At 35.9% G+C, this 22,407-nt stretch overlaps 2 protein-coding genes and 1 long non-coding RNA gene across 3 annotated transcripts in view; 2 read left to right on the top strand and 1 right to left on the bottom strand.

Annotated features, from left to right (window-relative positions):
* Positions 1-433: 433 nt before the first annotated feature.
* Positions 434-1,387, bottom strand: LOC142180204 (uncharacterized). The gene is made up of 2 exons (XR_012708370.1): positions 1,131-1,387; positions 434-1,045 (listed from the first exon to the last, which is right to left on the bottom strand). It is a non-coding gene; the product is annotated as an uncharacterized LOC142180204 (long non-coding RNA).
* Positions 1,388-6,168: 4,781 nt separating this feature from the next.
* Positions 6,169-6,789, top strand: LOC107788873 (uncharacterized). Its single transcript, XM_075250826.1, has 2 exons — positions 6,169-6,351; positions 6,436-6,789. The coding sequence occupies exons 1-2, from the start codon at positions 6,169-6,171 to the stop codon at positions 6,787-6,789; spliced, it is 537 nt and encodes a 178-aa protein (XP_075106927.1).
* Positions 6,790-16,734: 9,945 nt separating this feature from the next.
* The window catches only part of LOC107797191 (D-xylose-proton symporter-like 2), a 42,892-nt gene continuing 37,219 nt past the window's right edge, over positions 16,735-22,407 (top strand). Inside the window, exons 1-2 of the mRNA XM_075251887.1 lie at positions 16,735-17,117; positions 17,210-17,292. Coding sequence (XP_075107988.1) covers positions 17,067-17,117; positions 17,210-17,292 — 134 coding nt within the window. The 5' untranslated portion in view covers positions 16,735-17,066. The remainder of the gene's footprint in view (positions 17,118-17,209; positions 17,293-22,407) is intronic.

Here is a 22,407-nt window from a genome sequence, read left to right as displayed (position 1 = left end):
ATAAAGTTGTCTCTATTGTCTTTTGTTACTACTTTTAATAGAAATTTGGAAGTTGAATTTTTGCAAACTTTGACCTCTTAATAGAACATGCAGATTGGTGAATGCATAGATGATCCATGTCTCGTCCTGTTATGTTACTCTTCAGTCAGCAACTGTAGCTAGAGTTAACAACATACAAGGACAGGATGTGCCACAACAACAATAAAGCCTTTGTTTCTTTATATACTGTTACATACTAATTAAGTGGAGCACTTCTTTACTTTGGTCTCTCGTGTATTTATATAGTAGATTTAGATGAAATTAACTTACTTAAGAACAATAAATTAAATTCATAAGCAGAAGCAAGGACTTTAGGCTTAGAAACCAGAAGTCTTATAAGTAAACCTAATGATGAGTTTGAAAACTGAGGAAAAATAGTGATTGAAAGCATATGTGCAACGACGCCAATACTGTCATGGCTAAATATACGATCACTGGAAATACAAAAGATGATCCAAACATACATTGGAGTGTTTCTTCATTCACTCATATCTGCAAATGCAAATAATCTTCTAAAACATTGCAACTAGTAACATACAAATACTTAAAAACATAAATTAAACCTTAACCATGTAAATTATACATAAACCTTGTTTGAACATAGGTTACATAATCACTTAAATATGTCAATTACACCTAAACTTTGGTTGATCTTAAGGTAGCAGAATGTCTATTTCATCATCCAAGCGCACATGAACCCAACGAAGCAACACCATACCATACCAATCACATTCCATTTTTTCAGACAACTTTCCTTCACAAACACTAAACCTCCATCCGTTTACTCCTTAGAAACATCATTTTCCCCTTTAACATCATCAAATTCCTTGAAATCTTTAATTTTTGCAACATCCCCTGCTAAGACACTTTCAATCTCGACAACCTTCATCAGAAGATTCCTTTCACATCTAGGAGCTTCATTTTCATTCTTTAAGTTGCTGATCAATGCTATAACTCTAAGAGGAAGTTCATCATCTACCCATTCCCAAAACTTATATTTCTGTCCCTGCGCAATAATTAGAATAAAATTATTGACAATTTTCGATCATAAACCTAAGCAAAAATACACAAACAAGTCTTATAAAATTTACCTTAGGCATTGAACACTTGTTAAATTGTCTGCTGGCATTATTTGGAGTCCAAGCAGTGAATTAGCTAGCAGCAACTCCACAAGATCACTTCCTCCTCGAACCATATGATGAATTCGAAGATCCCTGGCTCATATTTTGGGAATTGAATGGTGAAAAATGGTTGGGACACTAACCCTAACTTGGTCTTCCAGAATTGTACCGGAATTTGCAGCAACTCTATGAGTTCCTCGTTGAGATTGAGAAGAAGAGCTATCCCTAATTGATAAGTGAAGTAATTCAGGTGTTTTTAAGAAATGGGTTAAGTTATACGGGTCGGGTAACGGGTAGGCTAGTTAAATCGGGTTGGGTATGAATTAAAATGTTTGGGTGTAAATTAAAATTCTACATGTCAAATTATGGGTGGATAACTTATCCACTGTGGCAACAGTTTAAAATTAAGGGTGTATCTGAGCCAAGAGGGTAGTAAAAATAGCACGGGCTAGCCAGTTTCCGGACTGGTAATTCAAAAATAGTTAGCGTTTGCAAAGTCATTGAAAAATAACCACTATTTTGCTGCAACACAGACCGATTCAGCATAATATACTGGAGATTGGTGCACATGTGTATGAACTTCTAGCATATTATGCTGGAACTCCAACACGCGAAAAGTTTCAGCATAATATATTGGAGATTGGAGCACTAGTGTATGAAATTCCAGCATATTATGTTGGACCGGTATATTATACCAGAACTCCAGTATATTATGCTGGAGTTCCAGTATATTATACCGGAACTCCAATATATTATGCTGGAGTTCCAGTATATTATACTGGAACTCTAGTATAATATGTTGGAGTTTATACTGGAACTTCAGTATATTATGCTGGAATATTTTTCGAATTTTGAACAGTGTTTTCGTTCAGATTTATCTTTATATGAAAAGTGGCTAAATTTCGATTACTTTTGAAATTGTGGCTATTTTTTTATTACCACTTGTAAATCTAACTATTTTTGAATTTCTCCCAAGAGTGTAACAGCAAGGTTGGTAATGGGCCAAACTTATAAGGAGGGTTATTTGTAGGGCGATGTGCACAGATAGCCAGTAATAACACATGTATTTACTTTTAAGCCACTGTTTTAAATATATTTAGTCTTTAGCTACTGCTTTAATAAACTTTTACCCGCCCGGACGAAAATACCCTTCTGCTATATAGGATTTCGCTGATACATACGCTCCTTATTCACGATCAGCAGCAGCTCAAACTTACGTGTAGAGAATTGTTGTGATCGTCCAAAATTGTAGAAGCTTCTCTTCCGATTTTAAACTTTTTGTCTAAGTTCAGAATTCAACTTTCTCATCCAAAATTCACCATAAAATTACAGCAAGTTCTAAAGTTTCAGATATCTCTATATGCTTTTGTGTGTTTGTGTGGATTTTTATTTCGTTACTGACGAATAAGATGCTAGGAATTTGATTTTTTTCTTTTCTGTATTAATATAGTTAAGGACATCGCGTCCTTAACTCTGTGATTGTTCTGTAAATATTGAGGACATAATGTTAAGGATTTGGTGTCCTTAACATGATTGTTGTTCTAAAAAATATTAAGGATAAAGTGTCATGTGTTTTTGCAACTTGTATTAATAAAGTTAAGGACACGATGTCCTTAACTTCATGACTGTTGTTCTAAATATTAAGGACATAGTATCCTGTATTTGCAAATTGTATTAATAAAGTTAAGGACATGATGTCCTTAACTTCATGACTGTTGTTCTCAATATTAAGGACACTATGTCTTTAATATTTTCACTGCACACATCAAAGTGAAGGACACCGTGTACTTAATATTTTCACTGCACACATCAAAGTTAAGGATAACTTGTCCTTAACATTTAAACTGCACACATCAAAGTTAAGGACAACTTGTCCTTAAAATTTTCACTGCACACATCAAAGTTAAGGACAACTTGTCCTTAACTTTTACAATGCACACATCAAAGTTAAGGACAACTTGTTCTTAACTTTTACAATACACACATCCAAGTTAAGGACATCATGTCCTTAACATTTTGACTACACACATCAAAGTTAAGGACATAGTGTCCTATTTTTGCAACTTGTACTGATAAAGTTTAGGACATGATGTCCTTAACTTCATGACTACTGTGTAAAAATTAAGGACATAGTGTCCTGTTTTTGCAACCTATACTAATAAAGTTTAGAACATGATGTCCTTAACTTCATGACTACTGTGTAAATATTAAGGATATAGTGTCCTGTATTTACAACTTGTATTGATAAAGTTTAGGACATGATATCCTTAATTTCATGACTGTTGTTCTAAATATTAAGGACATAGTGTCCTGTGTTTTGCAATTTGTATTGATAAAGTTTAGGACATCTTGTCCTTAACTTTACAATTGTTGTATAAATATGTCCTGAATTTTCCATTTTCTTGACTTGCAGGATGGATACAATATATATTATAGTTGCTTTTAATGGTAGATGGACTGCAGACTATAAGTATCTTGATCATCAAACAAAGCTTGTTCTAGTACCTGAGGCAATTCAATTTGAAGATTTCATTAACCGGGTCTTTGAAGTTATTGAATTGGATAGAGACAAGTTTGAAGCAATGATATGGTTTGATATCAATCTGGGAACAAGCAAGGGAATACTTGTATCCAAAGATTTAGATCTTCACACATGTATAGAGTTACTAAAAAGTCATTCACTATTCAAGGGCTGTCGTTTCATTATTGATATTTCAGAAAGAGTTTTTGATTCTACAAGCACCTTTGAACATGTCAATACAGAAACTCAACAAGACAATCAAGACAAATGCCAACAGATAATGAAAATAGATGTGGTTGAAGCTCAACCAATAACTGAAGAGGTGCTTCAAACATTTGATTCTATTCAAGTAGATGGACACAACATTATAGAGATTGACAACGAACAAGCTTTGGGTATTCAAGTCTTAGAGAGTGCACCGGTAATAGAAGGAGTTGTTGAAAAAACCTTTACTCAACTAACTAGACAAAGCTCAAATTCGAAACAAAAAGAATCCCCAACTACGATATTAAGAGAAAATGCTTCGTTGGATGAAATAAAAGTGGGATCAATATTTGACAAAAAGAAGAGTATAATTAACTGTTTTTTCAATATAGCAATTAAAGGACATTTTGAATTCAAGATTGTTAGATCAAGCTCAATAAGATATTCGTTGAAATGCAATGATGATAGGTGTGGGTGGTATGTGCGTGCTTTCAGAATTAAAGATTCAACACTATTCAAGATAGTAAAGATTGAGAAAAATCATGACTGCTCAGTTAACACTATGAAAGCTGATCAAAGGCATGCAACTTCAAAGTTGATTAGTGGTTACATTATCGACAATCTTCGAGACCCAAGGTTTGAAGTTACACCAGCCTTTGTCATGGCAGAAATGCAAAAATTGCATGGACTAGACATTGGTTATCACAAGGCGTGGCGTGCTATTCAACGTACTTCAGCTTTAATAAGAGGAACTCCTGAAGAGAATTATGAATTATTGTCTTCATACTTGTATATGATGAAAAGTAAAAATCCGGGAACATACACTAACATACAGATAGACGACAACAACATGTAAACAATCAAAAAGAGTTTATTAGTCTGTTTTATAAACTTTAGGACATAGTGTCCTTAACTTGGATGTGTGCAATAAAAATATTAAGGACATGGTGTCCTTAACTTTGATGTGTGCAGTGAAAATGTTAAGGACATGGTGTCGTTAACTTGAATGTGTGCAGTAAAAAAGTTAAGGACATGGTGTCCTTAACTTTGATGTGTGCATTATAAAAGTGAAGGACATGGTGTCCTTAACTTGGATGTGTGCAGTGAAAAAGTTAAGGACATGGTGTCCTTAACTTTGATGTGTGCATTATAAAAGTTAAGGACATGGTGTCCTTAACTTTGATGCGTGCAGTGAAAATGTTAAGGACATGGTGTCCTTAACTTTGATGTGTGCAGTAAAAATATTAAGGATATGGTGTCCTTAACTTGAATGTATGTAGTGAAAAACTTAAGGTAACTTTGATGTGTGCATCGAAAAAGTTAACGAGATGGTGTCCTTAACTTTGATGTGTGCAGTAAAAATGTTAAGGATGTGGTATCCTTAACTTTGATGTGTGCAGTGAAAATGTTAAGGACATGGTGTCCTTAACTTTGATGTGTGCACTGAAAATGTTAAGGACATGGTGTCCTTAACTTTGATGTGTGCATTGTAAAAGTTAAGGACATGGTGTCCTTAACTATGATGTGTGCATTCTAAAAGTTAAGGACAAGTTCTCCTTAACTTTGATGTGTGCACTGAAAATGTTAAGGACATTGTGTCCTTAACTTTGATATGTGCAGTGAAAATATTAAGGATTTGGTGTCCTGTATTTTTAACCTTCTGTTAAATATTAAGGATTTGGTGTCCTGTATTTTTAACCTTCTGTTAAACTGTATTTTCAGGTTTCTTTATATGTTTTATGCATATGAATCATCAATAGTTGGTTGGAATCATTGTAGACCAGTGATTGCTGTTGATGCAACTTTTTTGAAGTTAAAATATCGTGGTGTTTAATGATTTCAGTTTCAAAGGATGCAAATAACCAAATATTCCCACTAGCCTTTGTAATTGCAGAATCTGAAAATAACAATTCCTATGAGTGGTACTTTAGTGGGCTTCGCAATGCAATTGGGAGCCATGACAATTTAATTTTTTTATCGGAGATGCATCAATCTATTGCACATGGCATTGCAAAGGTATATCCTGAAAGCCACCATGGGATTTGTATCTATCATTTGGAGCAGAACCTAAAGCAAAGGAAAGTGAAAAGTGAGGTCATAAAAATTTTTCAAAGTGCTGCAAGAGTATACAGGCGTAAAGAATTTGATCTATACATGTCAGATATAGCAAAAGTTGATAAAAAGACTTTTGACTACTTGATGGAAGAACCACCGGAAAGGTGGGCACGTTCTTGTAGTCCACGACGAAGATATGATATGCTCACAACAAACATAGTTGAGTAAATGAATTTTGTGCTATTAGAAGCAAGGGAGTTGCCTATATTAAGAATGATGGATTTCATCCAAGTGAAGCTACAACGTTGGTTTTATGAAAGAAGAAATGAAGTAGAAGGAACTTTTTATGACGTTTCTTGTTGGGTAGAAGAGGAATTGAAGAAAAAGATAGATTTAGCTTTTACTTTAAATGTAAGTATTATGTTCTTACTTTAGCTTATTATTTTAATGATAATTTAACATAATGTACTAACTTATAGTTTTTCAACTTTGAAGGTCTTCCCTGTTGATTCATGGCGTTCTAGAGTTGAGGAAGAAGGAATTACTTTCTTGGTGGACTTAAACAAAAGAACATGTGATTGTTTTCAGTTTCAATTTGATGAATTACCATGTATACATGCAATTGCAGCTATCGAGAAGAGAAACATCAAGAAGTCCAATTTCTGCTCGGACTGGTACTTAAAGGAATCTTGGCTGAAAACATATGAAAGACAAATACATCCTATAGGACATACGGATTCTTGGGTTGTACCAGAGAGTGTTAAGTCACAAATCATTAAACCTCCAGATTTCAAAGTCCCGCCAGGTAGAAGGCAGAAGAAAAGGCATATTGCAGCTACCGAATCATAAAAAATAACATTCAAATGTGGTCGTTGCAACAGAATTGGTCATAATAGAACATCTTGTATATATTCTCCGGTAGTCCATCCATTTTCAACGAAGCATAGAGAATAATAGATATATCCACTTATGTTTATCTACTCTTTTAAGTTTTTGCTATAAATTGAATTCATTTAGATTGTTTTTATTTGAGCAAGTAAACATTAGCAGATGGTTATATAAAAGATGTCCTGAATTTTTAAAGTTTCTTTGCACTTACTTGCTCTTTGTTTCTTTTTCTTTTTCTGGGAGTTCAATTTACCTTTGTCGCACCAATTATTGTTTATGGGATTTTATTCTTGCCGTAAGTAAACAAGAAAGTCCTTTTCTTTATATAATTTGACGCCTGCAACTTGCTAAATCTTTATTTTTAAAATGAGATTGGTACAAGTAAAACTTAAGGACATAATCTTTTACAAGTCCTGAAAATTTCAAGTATGAATATAATATTAAGGACATAAATTTCTAAAATGTCCTTAACTTCTGAAAATCTCAGATTATTATCTAGATTTCCAAAAGTTCAGGACATTTTAGAAAAATATGTCCTGAATATTATTTTCATCCTTCAACAAATCAGGACGTTTATGAACATAATGTCCTGAAGTTCTACAACAATCAATGTATCTTTTGCTATATCTCTACAAATTTAATAAAAAACTGGCAATTTAAAATGGACAAATCACTAGTTATAAAATTGACATCTGCAGCTTGCTAAACACAGCTTGCTACATCTTATTTTTAAAATGAGATTGGTACAAGTAGACTTCGGGACATAATTTTTTGAAACGTCCTGAACATTTGAAGTATGAATCTAATATATAGGACATAAATTTCTAAAATGTCCTTAACTTCTGAAAATCTCAGTTTATTGTCTATATTCCAGAAGTTTAGCGCATTTAAAAAAATATGTCCTGAATATTATTTTCATCCTTTAACAAATAAGGATGTAGTTAACAGATTCTGAAGTTCTACAACAATCAATGTGTGTTGCTTTGAATTTCTAAAAACTTCAAGACAATTTAATCAAAGATTGGCCCTTTAAAACTGTGAAAAAATGGACAAATCAATAGTTAATAGAAAGAAAGAAATTAATAACACGATGCCTTCATATTACTGCTGAAATTGTAATTTAGCATAGCTGTGACCAAAAAATTATGCTATGCAAACAAAATAAAGTGCCTTGTGATAATTTACAGGATATTTCAGAATTCATATGGATTCTTTACAATTATTTTATACCAATTTCACTACAGCTGACTTTCTTTACAACTACACTACAGCTCCTTTGGGCAGAAAGTTTCATTTTCACTATCATAGTCGTCGCCGACATTTTCTGGTGGTGTATCATAACCAGAATTTCTTTTCCACTCTCCATGTACCCAAAGATTTGTTGCAAGTTCTTTTCTGAAGTTTGATATGTCCTCAGGTTGGAATTTCCCCACATCCTTTCCCATCATCAGCAACTCCACATACTTGATTAGGAATGTACCACAATCAGTCCTAAGAAAAATATGGAGTCAATTAAACAATATCTTTAATAAAATAAATCTAAAGTACATATAAATTATATAGCAAATGACAACACGTACGATCCAGTTTGGTGTGGTGATCTTTGCCACTGAATATCAAATTTGTAGAATGCATTTCCAAAAGACTTGTGATTTTTCTTAAACTTTGAGAACTTTAGCAAGTGGGGGATCATGCGTGCATACATTTCAATGTGTTTCATTCCTTGCTCATATGGCTCACTATATATAGAATCGTACACATCAATCTTTCTCTCATTCAAGTCCAATACCCCCAAAAGAAAATGTGTCACAACATCATTATCTTCTGAAGGAAGCCGACATGGAAAAAAGATTTTTTCAACCCCTGTCCAAGCAATTCCACATCTACGATCGTCACCCCACACATATGATGTGAGAACCAACTGATTATCATCACACCAAAATAAATCTGAAGCATCTTCATTGAAATCCTTATACACAGTTAGCATATAGTTATCAAAAAGTATATCTGTAGTTGTGCAACAAAAAGGATGGGCGCAAGAGTGGTAGCAATCCTTCTTTCTCAAATAATACAGGGCAATGTCAATATGCTTCATAAAAAGGCAAAAAAATAAAAATAAAATCCATCAGTCATAAATAATTAAAAAATAATAAATTAAGAAGAAAGAAAACAAATGCCTTGTGAATTATCAAACCTTATCATTAAGTACAAATCTACTATCTGCAAGCTCAAGGAAGAATATTTTTCTAGTGATTTTTTTATGGTATAATTTATATGGATTCTTTCTCACACCATTATCCTCAACATATATATCAGTTTGTCCCCTGAAAATATTGAAAATATCAAAGTTAGAAAGTTTATAAGTTAGGCCTCAATTCCTAATTAAGGACACTTGGTCCTGAACTTACAGTAATAAGGTCATAAGTTTAGGACACTTGGTCATGAAGTTAGAGTTGCAAATTTAAAATTTAAGGACAGGATGTCCTTAACTTACAGTTACAAGTTCAAAAGTTAAGGACACTTGGTCCTGAACTTAGACTTACTAGCTCATAAATTAAAGGACAATTAGTCATGAACTTAGAGTAACAAGCGCATAAGTTAAGGACAATTGGTCCTGAACTTAGAGTGGAAGTTCAAAAATTAAGGACACTTGGTCATGAAGTTAGAGTTGCAAATTCAAAAATTAAGGACATGTAGTCCTTAACTTACAGTTACAAGTTTAAAAGTTAAGGATACTTGGTCCTGAACTTAGACTTACTAGCTCATAAATTAAAGGATAACTAGTCATGAACTTAGAGTAACAAGCTCATAAGATAAGGACAATTGTTCCTGAACTTAGAGTGGAAGTTCAAAAATTAAGGACACTTGGTCCTGAAGTTAGAGTTACAAATTCAAAAATTAAGGACATGTAGTCCTTAACTTATAGTTACAAGTTCAAAAGTTAAGGACACTTGGTCCTGAACTTAGACTTACTAGCTCATAAATTAAAGGACAATTAGTCATGATCTTAGAGTAACAAGCTCATAAGTTAAGAACAATTGGTCCTGAACTTAGAGTGGAAGTTCAAAAATTAAGGACACTTGGTCCTGAAGTTAGAGTTGCAAATTTAAAAATTAAGGATAGGTAGTCCTTAACTTACAGTTACAAGTTCAAAAGTTAAGGACACTTGGTCCTGAACTTAGACTTACAAGCTCATAAATTAAAGTCCTGAACTTAGAGTGACAATCTCATAAGTTAAGGACAATTGGTCTTGAACTTATAGTGGAAGTTCAAAAATTAAGGACACTTGGTCCTGAAGTTAGAGTTGCAAATTCAAAAATTAAGGACAGGTAGTCCTTAACTTACAGTTACAAGTTAAAAAGTTAAGGACACTTAGTCCTGAACTTAGACTTACAATCTCAAAAGTTAAGGACACTTAATCCTTAACTTAGAGTTACAAGCTCAAAAATTTAGGACATTTAGTCATGAAGTTAGAGTTGGAAGCTCAATACACTTAGTCCTGAATTTAAAATTACAAGTTCAAGACACAAATGTAAGCAATTAAGAAATAATGAATACATTTAGGGACTTACACTTTTTTGCGACCTTTCCATTTCTCCTTGCCCAACCACCCAATGAATTTCTTCAATAAGTTTTCATCATCTTTGGCATAATGAAAAATACATGTACGAGTATATTTTGATTTTATCCAGCGTGTATACTTAGGAGTATTTTCATTGTGCGCCATCGATGTTCTTCTTTTTCTTTTCTGTTCAAAAGGAGATTTCAATTGCCAACTAAGCTTATTATTCCTTTTCCCTCGACCAAGCTCTTCTTCAACATTTCCTTCAACCTCCATAGACAAACCCTCATCAATGCTCATTTGTGTAGCGGAGGAGTAGGAGTAAGAATAGCAAATGATGGACCATCAAAACAAATACTATCTCTCTTCCTTTTCCTAGTATATTGGTTAACGGCTTCATTTTTGTTTTGCTCTGCAAGCAACACTACATATACATTAGTTTGCTGCAAGTCATCAATTCTATGAATTATCAAATAAAAATACAAAAACTAAGGACATAATTTTTGAAATGTCCTGACAATTTGAATTATGAATACAATATTAAGGACACAATCAATACTTGTGTTGGCCACGCTGCCTTTTTGTATTTCTTTAACAGACAATAGTGCTGACATATTGCTTGCATTTTCTTTATCTTGCAATTTTTCTCCATGTTCTTCGATTGCAAGTTCATAAGATTCTGCAAAATATTTACAGGAGCTAACACAATTGGTACTTGTTACTAATCTTTGATTAAAATAAACATGTATAAGATGAAAAAAAAACTCCGTCTAACTTTTTGCAACTGTCAAGATCATGCCAGTTAAATCATTATCTTGACTAGAATTTTTTTGGCTTCCAATATTGTCTGTAAGAGAGAGAGGTGTAGAGATATCATACGTTCCTTCTATACATTTGCAAACAATCTCACTTATGCTTGTTCCTTGGGTATTTTCTATGTCTTGAGATTGTCCTCCACTTCTCTCTTTTGAAATTTCATCATCTTGATAGTCCACTCCATCTTCTTTCCTTGCAGTTTCAAAAGATTCTGTAACATTTACAATTAATACTTGTTACTAATAGTTTACTAAAACTAACATTCAACATGTCATGAAAATTCCATCTAACCTTGATTGGCATCATTTTGATTTCCAAATTTCTCTTTAAGTGAGAGAGGTGTAGATAGATCATATATTTTTTCAACACATTTGCATACAATCTCACTTATACTTGTTCCCAATGGATTTTCTAAATCCTGAGATTGCACTCCAGATTTACAAATTATGTCTGTTATACTTGTCTCTTTTGGATTTTCCTGGTCTTGACATTCCATTCCATCTTGAAATTGCACTCTACCAAAAGATTCTACACACATTTATAATCACAAAAAAGTTTATATGTATTATGCTATTGAATATAAATTTCAATGATAACAAATTCAAAAACTATATCTAACATTTCCCAATTTCGATGCCAATATCAGCTTCATCTTCTAGATGCGCATCTCTATAATCGCTTTCATGATGATCTTCTACATGCACATATATATCATCACATTGATCATCAATTGCATCTTTGCTAATTGGAACACTAGGTTCTCTCTCTATGGTCCTTTCATGAGGTTTGCCAAGAAGCTTCAATAAAGTATCAATCTTTGATCCTAGGTTTTTCTTTAAAGCCTGTGAGATAGTATTTAAAATAAGAATCAGAATGTTAGCTGCTTATAAGTTACGAACATTGGTCCTTAATATAGAGGTACAAGCTCACAAATTAAGGACAAGTGTTCCTTAACTTAGAGTTACAAGAACAAAAATTAAAGACATGTAATCCTAAACTTAGAGTTGCTAGTTAAAAAGTTAAGGACAGGTAGTCCTAAACTTCAAGTTACAAGCTCACAAATTAAGGACACTTAGTCTTTAACTTAGAGTTACAAGTACAGAAATTAAGGACAGTTAGTCCTGAACTTAGAGTTCCAAGTTCAAAAAATAAGGACATGTAGTCCTGAACTTAGAGTTACAAGTTAAAAAGTTAAGGACAAATAGTCCTAAACTTCAAGTTACAAGCACAGAAATTAAGGACAGGTAGTCCTGAACTTAGAGTTCCAACTTAAAAAAAATAAGGACATGTAGTCCTGAACTTAGAGTTACAAGTTATAAAGTTAAGGACATGTAGTCCTGAACTTAGAGTTACAAGTTAAAAAGTTAAGGACAGGTAGTTCTGAACTTAGAGTTACAAGTTAAAAAGTTAAGGACATGTAGTTCTTAACTTAGAGCTACAAGTTAAAAAGTTAAGGACATGTAGTTCTGAACTTAGAGCTACAAGTTAAAAAGTTAAGGACATGCAGTCCTGAACTTAGAGTTACAAGTTAAAAAGTTAAGGACAGGTAGTCCTAAACTTCAAGTTACAAGCTCACAAATTAAGGTCACTTGGTCCTTAACTTAGAGTTACAAGCACAAAAATTAAGGACATGTAGTCCTGAACTTATAGTTACAAGTTAAAAAGTTAAGAATAAATAGTCCTAAACTTCAAGTTACAAATACAGAAATTAAGGACAGGTAGTCATGAACTTAGAGTTCCAAGTTAAAAAAATAAGGACAGTGTAGTCATGAATTTAGGGTTACAAGTTATTAAGTTAAGGACATATAGTCCTGAACTTAGAGTTACAAGTTAAAAAGTTAAGGACAGGTAGTCCTGAACTTAAAGTTACAGGCTAAAAAGTTAAGGACATGTAGTCCTGAACTTAGAGTTACAAGTTAAGAAGTTAAGGACAGGTAGTCCTAAAGTTCAAGTTACAAGATCACAAATTAAGGACACTTGGTCCTTAACTTAGAGTTACAAGCACAGAAATTAAGGACATGTAGTCCTGAACTTAGAGTTACAAGTTAAAAAGTTAAGGACATGTAGTCCTGAACTTAGAGTTACAAGTTAAAAAGTTAAGGACAGGTAGTCCTAAACTTCAAGTTACAAGCTCACAAATTAAGGACACTTGGTCCTTAACTTAGAGTTACAAGCACAGAAATTAAGGACATGTAGTCCTTAACTTAGAGTTCCAAGTTCAAAAAATAAGGACATGTAGTCCTGAACGTAGAGTTACAAGTTAAAAAGTTAAGGACATGTAGTCCTGAACTTAGAGTTACAAGTTCAAAAGTTAAGAATAGGAAGTCCTAAATTGAGAGTCACAAGCTCAAAAATTAAGGACATGGTGTCCTTAACTTAGAGTTACAAGCACAGAAATTAAGGATATTACCTTGATGTCATTTTGAATTCTTTTTTCTGATAAAGCTATTTTTGATGTATTATAGTACATTCTACCTCCATATCCTTTTTGAACTTCTCCGATAATATCTGAATTAAAAACCATAAACACAAAAAAGTCTCTTAAGCAAAAATAAGTAAATAAAAAACTAATGGTATTCAAAGACAGAAAACCTACGTTAACAATTTCCTTAAGCAAGACTTCATTAAATTGTGTTGAAGGCATTGAACTTTGATCTTGAGACAATGGCACATGCACACTAGTGGGCTCCGCATCTACTTCAGAAGAAAGAAATGGTACCATCTCGAGAAACTGATACAACTATTATATAAGAAAAAAAAACGTAAGTATTCAGAACTAAAACACATAAATAAAAAAATAGCTAGTAATCTTGTTAACTTACTTTTTCATTATGGAAGTACTTTTTACATAGGGTGTCATAATGTGGAGATTTCATATCTGAATAACATAGCATCCGGGGGAACCCACATTCTCTGAAGTTCACAAATTATTTTTCCTGAAAAATTGGGAATACTTCCATAATCCAAACACAGAAGGCGAAAGGGAAGCCAAGTATAGTATAACTGTCCTTCTCTTTATCTTTCTCTTTCTCATTCTCATTGTCTGAAGTATTTTGTTTGGGCTTCAAGCAGCTCTTCAATGATTTTAGTAACTTTTCATAATAAAGAGAGCCCCAATTGAAAGAAGAGCAGAGTTCATCGTCATCTACGATTTTCATTACCCGTTCAGACGCATTCCGATTCTTGCGCTTCCCCATCAACACAGATTCAACAAAATAAATTGTTGCCAACTTCACCGCATCGTCATGGCTGCCTACAAATGATGCAGTTGTACCATATGGGTGACTAGTAATAAAATACCACAAATTGCCTAACTCGATTCTATCCTTTCCAGGGAAGTAGACTTTCGAAAGCCTATTCTCTCTTTCACGTAAAACTTTGAAGTCCACTGAAGAAGAACATTTCAACCCAGTAATTATCTGGAACGCTTCACGTGTAAACTTCACTTCATGATCACAAACCTTGAATGTCATTGAATGCGAGTCATTGCTTATAATTTCTGAAAGCAACACACAATGAATAAGTCTACCACAGAACTTCACACCTTGTAATCGAAAAAAGTTTCCGAAAACACTATCCCTCAACTTCTTCCATTGCGTGTTCGACAAGAAACTTTTTATTGTTTCCTTATACTGAAAATCTCCTTTCCAATAGCTCATCGAATTACGCCAATCATCAAGCTCGAAAACACGATCTCCTTCCATTAGCACACTACAAAGAAGGAAATAGAACGTAATTATTAGGACTATTTTTCTGAAATGTCCTTAATATTTAAACTGCAAAACTAAAATCCAGGACCTAAGTAGATGCATCTTTAATAGAAGAACAATAAACTAAAATTAGCTTACAAATTCTTAGGACTATTTTTCTGAAATGTCCTTAATAATTAAACTACAAAACTAAAATTCAGGACCTAAGTAGATGCATCTTTAATAGAAGAACAATAAACTAAAATTAGCTTACAAATTCTTAGGACTATTTTTCTGAAATGTCCTTAATATTTAAACTAAAAAACTAAAATCCAGGACCTAATTAGATGCATCTTTAATAGAAGAACAATTAACTAAAATTAGCTTACAAATTCTTAGGACTATTTTTCTAAAATGTCCTTAATATTTAAACTAAAAAACTAAAACCCAGGACCTAATTAGATGCATCTTTAATAGAAGCACAATTAACTAAACTTAGCTTATAAATTCTTAGGACTATTTTTCTGAAATGTCCTTAATATTTAAACTAAAAAACTAAAATCCAGGACCTAATTAGATGCATCTTTAATAGAAGCACAATTAACTAAAATTCGCTTACAAATTCTTAGGACTATTTTTCTAAAATGTCCTTAATATTTAAACTAAAAAACTAAAATTCAGGACCTAATTAGATGCATCTTTAATAGAAGTACAATTAACTAAAATTAGCTTACAAATTCGTAGGACTATTTTTCTGAAATGTCCTTAATATTTAAACTAAAAAACTAAAATCCAGGACCTAATTAGATGTATTTTTAATAGAAGCACAACACTAAAAACACGAATCACACATAGATTCAAGCCTAATGAACTTTGAAACATTCAATTTCTACAAACAATACCAGAACCTATCAAATCAAGTCCGATTGACCTCAAATTTTGTACGCAAGTCATAAATGACATAACGGAGCTATAAAAATTTTCAGAAATTGATTCCGACCCCGATATCAAAAAGTCAACTCCCCGGTCAAACTTCTAAACTTTAAATGCCTATTTTAGCCATTTCAAGCCTAATTTCATTACGAACTTCCAAATAAAATTCCGAACACGCTCCTAAGTCCAAAATCACCATACAGAGCTGTTGGAATCATAAAAATAACTAAAATTCCTAAACACAGTTAGCTTACAAATTCTTAGGACTATTTTTCTGAAATGTCTTTACATAATCAATATATTGATTGAACCACAAACACATTTCAATACCAAAAAGTTCTCAATAACTTTCTCACAAAAATCTGCACCTTATTCCTCGGCGAATCAAGTTATAATCATTATTTTGGACATTTCACACATACTTGATGACAAATACAGCATTGATCACGATTAGAGATATACAAAAAGAAAAATGCATAAAAGTAAAATCGAAAATATACCAGTACGCTGGTTCGCTGCAGAGAAGATGACAAAGGAGAAGAGATTAAGTTGGACAAAGTATACGCAGAAAATTATTGTGGGCTGGGCAGAAACGATATTGAGGGAGCGAAATTTTGGCTCTGAATTTCAATCGAGAGAAGAGAGTTGCATGCAGGAACGATATTGAGGGAGCGAAATTTTGGCTATGAAATTTTGGATATGAAATTTTGGCTCTAAACTTAAATGAGAGAAGCGTATAAAGGAAGGGTTTGAGAATAAAAGAAATAGAAGAAAGGATAAAAATATCTTTTCATATTAATTTTAATAGAGTAGTGGCTATTTTTGGTCAAAGTTAGAATTGGTGGATAGGCTACCACACGCCATTTTTACTGTTTTTACACCTTATCATATAGTTCCGGGGTATTTGGACTTTTTCCGTTTATTCTATTAACTATCCTTGGGCGTTTTCTTATTTGTTTTTGTTTTTCAGAGAGAAGTCCACCATGTTCCATCTAACAAATTCAATTTTCTGCTAAGTTGAATAGCAACGATGCTCTCATATTGGCCGCTCCTTTGAAATTAGTCATCTGCCTTCTACTGCTTTCTAATTTCTATATTTGTATTTTCTTTCCTAATCATTCTCAATTCTTCACCTAACCTTCCCAGAATATAAACCACTAAATAAGAAAAAAGAGTAAATACAGTTAGCTTGACATACTCTAAACTGTAAGCTTAAATCTTCAAATTGGCCTTCTCGAATGGCGACAGCCAGCGATCCGGAGCAGCCGATTGTCTCATTCATTGACAAGGTCGTTTATTCTTGTATATTTTGCTAGTAGATGTTTTTATTCATTGTTTGGGGAAAGTGCTGTGCAATTTTTCTGATTGTGAATTGGTATAGGGTGAGATTAACAACGTGCGAGAGCCACTTTTAAAAGGGGAGCACCATCCCGAGAACTACTCAATACGTTCAGCAATACTTCCGTGAGTGTTTACTAATTGAGTCCACTTTGTAATCTGAGTCATCAAATTTAAGCATGTGGTGCTGAAACTGAACATAGTAGCCTCCATTTGTAACGTATCAGTAAGACGTATTCTGGAATTGCAAGTCAATTTCTTTGATTATTCAAATAATATGTGTTTACCCTAAAAACGGATAACAATTGAATTTATACGTGGTTTAAGGATACGTGATTTTACTTGACACAAACTGAGAAAATATCCTAATTGATATTGAAATTGACTGTAAAGAAAAATAAAAGCAAACCAAATGAGATGTGCACCTTTGACCCTCGAGCTAAGTTAAATAGCAAATGAAATATAAGCAGAGTAACAGAGTATTGAGAACCTAAAGAAAAGAATAGTATATTGCTTTTTATTGCGTGAATCCCCCTTTACAAATGATCTATCCCCCTTTATACAGTAGGAGAGTCCTACTCTTGATACAATTCTAAATACAGTAAGGACTCTCATGATAGGCTAATTAATCAGCCTCTTCTTGATACGTGTCGTGATTTCCGCCGAGATTCTCCCCCTAATTGCGGCTATAATGACTTTTTTGTTTCTTGGCTCGATCTTGATCCTGGCCGATCTCGATTTTGGCCGATCTCGATCTTGATCGGTCTCTGGGTCTTCGAGCTCGATCTTGGCCGACCTCGATCTTGATCGGTCTCGAGCTCGACAACATATACTTCGCACCATGGCTCGATATTACAATGATGAATCTTGGACCATCATGTTCCAATCTCGATTAATCATACGAAGGGCAAAACTCGGTTTTGACCGTATACAGATAGTCCCCTCGTTTCTCGGAAAGAGGATGATGAGAAGCGATATGAATTTCCGGACTCCGACATAGTGGATGATGATGTCAGCGACGAGCCCGATTATGACGTATGTAACAAACGTCCCGTCGGTCCAGTTACCCTGTCAGTCGTTGGTCGGCCACTATCGGTTCTGAACCGTCATCACCAGGCTATAAATATTCACAGTTTCATCTTCATCCAAACTTTTCACTCAAAAGGTTTTTCCCTACTCTTGCATCTTCTTCAAAAAATCCCTTTGCTTCATACATTTTACATCGCATGCAACCCTAATTCTCGTTCCCCTTGTTTATCAATGGCGAAAACCTCCAAAACGGTGCCGCAAAAAGAGGCCGCTTCTTCATCACGACCCGCCGGCGGCGAGGATGCGGCGGAGCCTCACCATGAGGAATTCGTTGCGATAGGGTGCTCAACTGCCATCGATTTTAAGGTTGAAAAACCTTCTTCGGTACTGGGCCGGTGTGAGCCGATCTCGAGTTACCAGTGTTCAATCACCAAGAAAATTCTCGACAAAGTAAAACATGAATGCAACTGGGGTGACAAGCACGTGGTAGTCCCATCACCTGAAGAATCAATTACTACCCATGTGGAAGGGTTCTTAAGTGTTTATACTTATCCTTTCACGTTGGGTTCATTAGACCCTGTCATCGTCTCCTTTTACAAGAGATACGACGTGACCCTTAGCCAAATCCACCCTTCTTTTTGGAGAATAGTGATTGTTCTTCGATTATTCTCAAGCAAAATCGAGGGTGTCTTTTCACCCTCGATCACCTTATGCGCCTTTATAGTCCCCGACTCTATCGAGGAGGGTTAATCAAGCTTGCTCGCCGAGCCACTAAAGCGCCGTTCTCGAGTATAGACGAAACTCGTGATCGAGGTTGGATGGGCCAATTTGTTCGAGTCTAAACCTCGGACCTGATCCCTGCCGATGACATGCCGTTTCCTGAGAAATGGAATATGAACCGTGAGTACTTATTTCCCTTCGAGCGTTTTAATTTGTGACTGCCTTTCATTTTCTTGATCCACTTTTTCTTTCTTGTTACAGCTGTGGCTCGGATGCCGGAACCGATTCCGGGTCTTAAACAATGGGTTGAAGGTCTGGTGCTGCAGAGACCGTACTCCGAGCACGCTTGGGTGGAACTATCAAAGGGTCGATGGGAGGCCTGCAGTCATGGCAAGTCTCTTTCTTAGTTTGTTTGTCATTTGTTCTTCTTCACTTGCTTACCTTTTTCCCTTTGTACGATTTGGGAAGGATGTTGCCACGAGGCCCCCATCTGGTGATGAAGAGGTCCCTGCCCTGAAGCAGGTTAAAGAGAAGAAGAGAAAAGATGCACCGAGTTCCCCGGTCTCGGAAAAGAAAAAATCGGCGAAGAAATCTCGCAAGCCCAAGGGGGGCTCCGGTATCATGCCTTCGGACTCGATCCGCCGATTAAGGGATGAGCCCGAAGAAGGAGAAGAGGAATTAGCCTGTGTACGGGCTAATGTTGTGATACAACAATCCTCCGAATCGTCAGAGGTAGATAAGGGAACCCTGACCATAATTCCTGAAAAAAGAAAAGCCGAGACTATCCCGTCTCGAGCTGAGATGGTTGAAGGGGAGAACGAGGGCAAGGCTTCTCGGGTAGCAGAAGATATCTCCAGGGACGAGCTCGAGGTAATTGACATTAGCGGATCCCCTCAGATTTCGGATGCTATGATCCGTGAGGCCAACATGTTGGAAGGTCGATCTTACGAGGGTATTCAGGAGTCGACTGATATCCACGGCTTTCTAGATGGGCTCGAGTCAGCTGCCTCGGAGGAGATTATCGGGTTCGATGGATTACCGGTACCGAAGAAAGCATTATGGTCGGGCTCTACCGGGTCTTCATCGGTTCCAAAACTAGTGGATCGATTCCCGGCCCCGAGTGTTAATCCCGATCGTAAGCGGAGGATATTGCTCTCCGTCCCGGAGGATGCCTGAATTTTCTCTCCCTCTGTGGGGATTGCTAGTTACCTTCGGTCCTTGGTGACCGAAGAGGATCAAACTGTGATGAATGGCTGAGAAGGTATTCCGAATTCTTCACGATAGTGAAGATGAATGGGAGATAACCACTAACGATCCGATTCTGCAGGTTCGACAGAGGCTCGAACAGATTGGACGGCTCAATTCGCAGGTAGATGAGCTACTGTCCGAGGCAGAAAAATTCAAAGAGAATATGGACGTCCTTGCCTTGAAAAAGGAGGCCGTCCAAGCGCAATTGGAGTTGGCTGAGACCCAGCTTCGGGCTGCAGAAGAAAATGCCTCGGTGCAGATCGAGAAGATTAATGAGCTTCAGCATCGATTGGATTTGGCCACTTCTGATAAGGCAGGCTTGGCCGATGAACTCGAAGTGGCCAGATCCGAGGTGGGCGAGGCTAATAAAAGAGCTGATGCTAAAGTGGCCCAGTTCAGGATCGATGTTGAGGTCAACCAGGCCAAGGCCAAGAGCGCTAAATGGCAGGCTCGGAGGGAAGCTCTCGAGGAGGTCAACGCTCAGGGCTTCGATGTTGCGTCCGAAATTGAAAATGCCAAGGCGGAGGAAACCAGAGCCCGAAGGCTGGCCTTCCCTGAGGAAGACTCCGAGAGCTCGAGCGAATCTAAGGACGGAGAAAATCCTGAGGACGCAGCCTCCGATGAAGACCAAGCCACTTAGGATATTAGGTTTATTGTTTTTCTTTTGTATCTTTTCTGGGTCCGATTTGGCCTTTTGTAAAAAACTTTTGAATATATATATAAGGCTTTTCTTGCCTTTTTGATTCTTGTGTTTTCCCTTTGCTTTTCTGTATTTTGCGAAGGTCGAAAATGCCTTAGCATAAAATTGTATCCGAGGTTTAGACAATTTGATTGGAACCGAATTAGTATAGCCCTTAGGTTTTTCGATCGAGTGAGTGCTTGCTCGAACTCGAAGTAATGTAGCCCTTAGGCTTTTGTAAGAAAGGTTGTTTATGGCTTTCTCCCCTTTTCGGCTTAAAAAAGTATTTTATCATTTGTATTTGCAAAAAACTCGTAATGCCTTAGCTTGAATTAAGGAATCTTTCAGGAGTTCAAATAATTTTGTACTCATTAGAGTTTTCGAGGCTTGATATTACCGAAGTCTTTTATGATTTTGCCGGGGTAGCCTTTTTAACCGGTTTATGAAAGAATTCGAAGGCCTGTTTTGTTACAGAATTCGGACGTCTCCGACCCGTGTTTATTCGGCCGTAGCCTCTTTAGTTCGGGATTTGCCCCTTGGGCTTATTTTCCCGTTTTACTTCGAGCTTGCCGCAAGAGTCAGTCCCCGAGTGGGTTGGCCGTGGCCTATAAAAATTGAGGGTTGCCTAAAAGGTCTTATGATCTCGGAATTTTAATAATTCGATCTCGTTTATTATTCGGACTACAGTCCCGAGCGTGGCGGTAATTATCCGAACTCTGGTTATGGTCGGCCCTTAAGCCTGTTTACATAATAGATCGAGAGTATGGAATTGTAAAGAAAAATACTTCTCTTTATAAATGATTATACATGCGTACATGTTCTGTGCCAGGGCTCGAGCAAACTACGCGGGCACGGTTTGTTTGACCGTTTGGCCCTTACAAATTTTTTCCTATCGAGACCCTGCTACCATGAAGTAACTTCCTCGCATCAAAGTTGATATTCGAGGGTAATGCCCCCCAGTGTTCGAGGTTGATTGTAAAGAAACCTCGGATACTGTTGAATTGTTCTAAGTTAGCACGATCCATGGTTGCCTCATTAAAAACCTCACCGGAAAACCCATCTGGGACAAAACCGGTCTAAGGGAAAAAGAGTGCAATGCGTGCTTTCAGACCTAAAGGCTTCGTGTCGAAGAATCCATCTCTGTTTCTGGTCGAACACGTGCAAGGGTTAGTTTAAAATATAAATAAAAACGGAAAGAGCCGTACCTTAGCAATAGTATTGTTTTAGGTGCGATACGTTCCAATTGCTCGGCAGTTGTTCGCCATTTATCGCGCCGAGCTTGTAGAATCCTTTTCCGATGATTTCGAGAACCTGGTACGGTCCTTCCCAGTTCGGACCCAGCTTCCCTTCATTCAGATTTCGGATGTTGAGGGTGACTTTTCTTAGCACCAAGTCCCCGATGTTAAAATGTCGAAGATTGGCTCTTCGATTGTAGTACCTTTCGATCTGCTGTTTTTGGGCGGCCAATCGGACGAGAGCGGCTTCGCGTTTTTCATCCAACAATTCTAGGCTCGTATTCATGGTCTTGTTATTCGACTCATCTGTTGCATATCGAAACCTGATGC

The sequence above is a fragment of the Nicotiana tabacum genome, chromosome 4 (assembly GCF_000715075.1).
Source record: "Nicotiana tabacum cultivar K326 chromosome 4, ASM71507v2, whole genome shotgun sequence".
NCBI classification, from domain to species: domain Eukaryota; kingdom Viridiplantae; phylum Streptophyta; class Magnoliopsida; order Solanales; family Solanaceae; genus Nicotiana; species Nicotiana tabacum.
Note: the sequence above shows the minus strand (reverse complement) of the source record. Positions and strands in the feature narration are given on the sequence as shown.

Excerpts from the sequence above, each read along its gene's own strand:
- LOC107788873 (XM_075250826.1), top strand. The coding sequence starts at position 6,169 with ATGAATTTTGTGCTATTAGAAGCAAGGGAGTTGCCTATATTAAGAATG. Across the intron at positions 6,352-6,435 it reads ATTTAGCTTTTACTTTAAAT|GTCTTCCCTGTTGATTCATG; the intron begins GTAAGTATTATG and ends TCAACTTTGAAG.